This window comes from Mastomys coucha, unplaced genomic scaffold (assembly GCF_008632895.1).
Source record: "Mastomys coucha isolate ucsf_1 unplaced genomic scaffold, UCSF_Mcou_1 pScaffold21, whole genome shotgun sequence".
NCBI lineage: Eukaryota > Metazoa > Chordata > Mammalia > Rodentia > Muridae > Mastomys > Mastomys coucha.
This window is the reverse complement of record NW_022196904.1, coordinates 67,155,435-67,160,309: the sequence shown is the minus strand read 5'-3', so window position 1 is coordinate 67,160,309 and position 4,875 is coordinate 67,155,435. Positions and strand designations below refer to the sequence as shown.

General features: G+C 38.1%; 1 protein-coding gene across 3 annotated transcripts in view; it reads right to left on the bottom strand.

The window, feature by feature from the left end:
* Positions 1-4,875, bottom strand: part of Agbl1 (ATP/GTP binding protein like 1) — an 887,643-nt gene that overhangs the window by 15,175 nt on the left and 867,593 nt on the right. For 2 of the 3 annotated variants that reach the window (XM_031387022.1, XM_031387023.1), the window contains exon 23: positions 651-1,897. The exons of the other annotated variant lie outside the window; for it this stretch is intronic. In XM_031387022.1, the coding sequence (XP_031242882.1) occupies positions 1,681-1,897 (217 nt within the window). In that variant the 3' untranslated portion in view covers positions 651-1,680. Of the gene's footprint in view, positions 1-650; positions 1,898-4,875 lie in introns of those variants that run through there. 3 annotated transcript variants of the gene reach the window in all.

The following is a 4,875-nucleotide window of genomic DNA, read 5'->3' as shown; positions in this document are numbered from 1 at the left end:
AGTTTCTCAATAATGATTTAAATGTTTAAAAAACTATCTGCAAGTGGTAGACAGTTTAGGCAGTCATCGCCATAATATATTATTGTCTGTTTCTTTTGTATTAATATTCAAATATCAGAGACTATCTCAGAAATTTTTCAAACTCCCTCAGAGTCTGGCTTGGGTTAAACAAAAATCCTATGTGAAACTTTTCAAGTACAGAAAATACTTTTTGTTCGTTTGTTGTTCAGGTATGGGATGCAGATGCAAAGACTGATGGTGCTGCAGCCATCCTAGATTAAAAGTATAACCCATACCTCACAGAGTTTGATATATGAAGAAGTAGCAGATACTGGGCCTATGATATCAGGCAGCTATAATATTCTTCCCATATGGAATTCTACACAAAAGAAAAGTATTTCTGAAATCTGCCACTACTTTTTAATTTCCCTCTCTCATAGTCAAATCCAATCCTAACTAAATATGACCATGTGTACTGAAAATGTCATGTATACTATACATCTTCTCCCCAATTTGCATCCATATCCCCAAGATTTCTCAGGGTTTCTCTCACTGGTCTTGTTCATCTCATAGTTCAGTCTCAAAGCCATGTCCCTCTCAGCTTAAAGGTCCTCTGCTACTTTCCTCTATGTTTGGTCTCTGTTCTTCTCCTCTGTGTCTTCCTTTGCTACAAATGAATCTCTTCTAGCATGGAATACATTGCCAACATGTGACCCCAGACCCAAGAGAAGGTTTGCTCAAAACCATACAAATAATCACATAGAGTTCTCTGTTTTGGTTGAGAAATGTGCTGTGAGCTAGTGTTAGCATGTAGCAGATGCCAAGTTGCACATTTTCATATATGATCTCATTTCATCTTTACCATAACTTTGTGATATAGATATGTCCATTCCCAAGGCACATATAAAAACCCTGAAGTTCATGGAAATTTAATTACTTGCTTACATTTTCAGAACAAGCCACTGCCAGATGCAAGATATGAACCACATCTGTCTCTCTGATTCTATAATGAATGGATTTACCAGCACATCTTGTATCTCCAGCGTGTGTTTAAATGGCTTAAGAGGTACAAGTTTGAAATTTGTGAAAAGCATTCATCATGTCCTTTACCACAGAAGATAGTCCAGCCTCTGGCTTCTCCAGCCTCTGTAAAATGTACACTTATGGAACATAGAAGGCAATACGTGCCGTGATTTGGTTTCACAGGCTTTTATGTTGGATTACCCAGGTTGAAGAAATACCAAGCCTTTCAAGATCATAGGAGGCTTGGTGTCCATGCTGTAAGCTCAGATGCTACAATCTGGGGAAAACATTCATATTTAGAGCAACTTAACTGTTTAGGATTCCTTTTGAGAATCCAAGAAGAAAGCGCTCTTCTCTGTTCACAGTCTCCTTCTGTGTCAGGTCCAAGAATGGTGAAGCTTGGAGGTCAGTGAAAAGAGGACCCAATGCAAACCTGAAAATATCACCCAAGTCTAATTGAAAGTGTAATGATAGCATGCTGTGTACATAAAATCTTATAATTATCACATACTTAGTGTCTATGGATGGTAAAAGGTAGAACAACACCCAGACTAGTTTTTCTACTGGCTTAGGTGCTATATATCTAATAGAGAAAATGCCATGTGATAGCCACTAGTACAATGGCTAGAGATACAGAGATGACACTGAACCTCAAGATTAGGGGACAGATCTTCTTCTCCATCCGGTCCCTTCTTCTTTTTCCTCTTCTTCATCCTTGTTGAAGGCACACTCCTGGATCTGCTGGTCCAGCTCAGTGAAGTACTGTTCTGAGTCTGAGTTGCTGTCTGTACTGTAGTCAATCTCCTCCATGCAAGCTGGCTCATCATCTACCTCAGAGGTTCTGTTGTTGTTGCTGCTGCTGCTGCTACTGCACCTGTAGTTTATCTCCCCCAGCAAAGAGAAGAATGAGGGAGGAGAGGAAGGAAAGGCACATAGGGAAAGGAAAATAGACACACGATGGTAGAGAATGGAAGGAGGAATGAAAAGATAAGTTAGCCAGAAGGAGAAAACTTACAATACGTAACAGGAAGGTAGCCAGTCCACACTCTGAGTTTTGCTATAATTTATTCTTTGAAAATTTCTCACTACCCTGTTCAAATCCTCCAAGACTCCATACTATACCACACCCACCTCTTAACTCCTTATTCTCTTTTACTTAACCCACAAAGACCAATTAGTGTTGCCTGTATGTGGTGGGCTTGGGGCTAACCACTGAGCAATGCAAAACATAAGAGGGACCATACTCCTGAAGAAAACTGACTCTTCCCCTCAAAACAGCCATCAACTTCCAGGAGATTGTCAACAAGGGTTGGGGAATCATGAGCTCCTCTCTCCTCCATGCTGTGAGTTCAACTCATTCCTCCCTTAAGTGGTTTTCACATTCAAACCCTTTTGTCCTCCATTACTTTTTTGGGAGTTAGTAGGACACATTCAAAGTCTTTAGACTCCTTTCTTTCTCTGCTGACTAAATCAGCACTTCTTGTCAATTGGTAAACTTCCATCTAAAAGATGTAGACAACCTGGCATATGTAGCATGCTAAAGATAGGTTAAGCTTCATGTGGTCACAACCAGAAGGCTGTCACTGAATGTCTAAAAATGCTATTATATACTCCCCCAGGACAGAGTAGGATTAGATCAAGTAGAGAGGATTCCTAGACATAATAGTCTTCATTCTACCAATGTACACTGTGGGTCTCACACAGCTCTCCTGCATCATGATGAATAGTTTATGGGAAACAGAAATTAATACAGATTGAAATTAATAAATGAGCATGCAAGAATACAACATTCTGTTTCTTCTATGCTTACACTTCTCCATTATCATCCCCCTCTCTCTAATTCATCAACAACTGAAGGATCAGCAGGGGCTGAGCAGCAAGAGACAAGAGGGAGTACCTGTGATGGACCAAAGATTTTTAAGGCATATTGCAAACTGAGGGAATTTCCTCCTAAGGAACCATATATCTCCCTCATTTGCATGAGATACCTGAAGACTTTCTAATCACTCCCTACTTAGGACTTAACCAATTAGGATTAGCAGCATGCTGGGTTTCTACTTTGTGATTTATAGAAGGCAAGCACTTCATAAATCAGGCAGTGCTGTTCATCCACCTGCATCTCCATAAACAATGAAAATGGGCAATCAGTGGCATGGTTACACGTTATCTCAGGAAATGAATCAGACCAGCTTCTTAATTGTTTACTGATGGACAGGAGCTCCCCTGTGCTCTCCACATGCTCTGTTCCATAAACTGAAGGTCTGATGAGTCACAAATGGAGAAGAGGGGAGAGAAATATAAACCTTGTTTGCAGAGTCCCAAGGCATTAGATGGCCATTATATTTTACAGACTGAATTGTCAGTAATAAAGTCATTGAATGAAGGAAAGTAAAAGCTGCCTAGTGGTAGAAAGACTCTATTCAACAAGGATCCTGAGTGTCTCAAACTCTCCTGCTATCTTCCTGGGTGCTATAGTGACAGTACAGTCAAACATCAAGTGCCTGATTTCAAATCCTAGCTATGGGACTTTGGAGAGGACCCTAATCTCATATAGAGAATTCAGTTGATGAAGTGAATTCTAGTAGAGAAGCACAAAGATATTGTCTACAGAGTGCCTTGTGAAAGAATGTCAGTCAACAAATTTCAATTCTATTTCTCTGCCAAGAATGTTAAGAAGACACTAAAACACAGTACAGAAGAAAAGTATGCATTTAAATATGTTGCTCACCACCAGTATTACTGCAGTAATCTCTGTAGAATGTGTGATAATTCCAATTTTAGTACCTTGCAGTGACACTCCATTGCTCTTAAATGGAATATGAATATCAGTGGGTTCAGTGGAGAGAACTTTCAAACAGGGTTCATTTTCAGGAGTAAAAATGGTCAGTTTACTCTAAAAAGGCCTGTCCTTTTATAAGAGTCTGCTTCAGTCAATCACAAACTTGTGCCCTCCTACCACAGTCTTGTTGATAAATTGATCAAGTTATTATCCTTCACATATGTCAGACTTGAAGTCTCTCCAATATTTTACTCATTCAAGCAGCTCCTTATATATATAATCTTTTAAACTGTCAATATCCAAGCAAATGAAACTTGTTTCCATTAACACATCCATTTTAACTTTTACAGAGAGATCATTTGGTAAAGTTTTTCCTTTACTAAAAAATTGCTCTCTAAATATTAATCTCTGATAGTTACTGAATTTGTATTGAACCAGAACTTCGCTATTTAATTGCAATGTTCATGCCTTGACAAATTCCTATTATTTTATTCTACATAGTTTTAGAACGTGCGAGAACTCAGTAAAACAAAAAGTTGCCAAACTGAACATGTATGTGAAAGATACTTTAAAAAACCTTTGTTACAAATGATTTTACGTAGTTATTTTCTTAATTGCTTTTTGAAAACTTCTGGTTTTTAAAATTTTGTAGATATTATATATGACACAATTATTATATCACTAGTTATTAATGATGTAAAATTCAGATACAAGTTCAATTGTGCAATAAACTTTCTTAAATAAATAGACTTTTGGTCCTTTTCTTATACACACAAAAACAAATACATATGGCTGACTTTGTTAAAGTAGCCATTTTTTATCTGTCTATAGCCCATAATGGCTTGGTGCAGATTTCAAAGACAAGCAATAACATTTCAACCTTTTTTTCCACCAACATTTAGATGGCTAAACAAATCAAAGAAGTTTTCTCAAGGGTAAGAAAATTGTATGTTAAAAAACATGTAAGATGAACAGAAATGAAAATTGGTTGGACACAGATAAAATTATGTGGTGGCCCTGCTGTGTTCTTGGAAGAACTCAGAACCGAAACCAGAGACTTAGCTCGCTGGGGG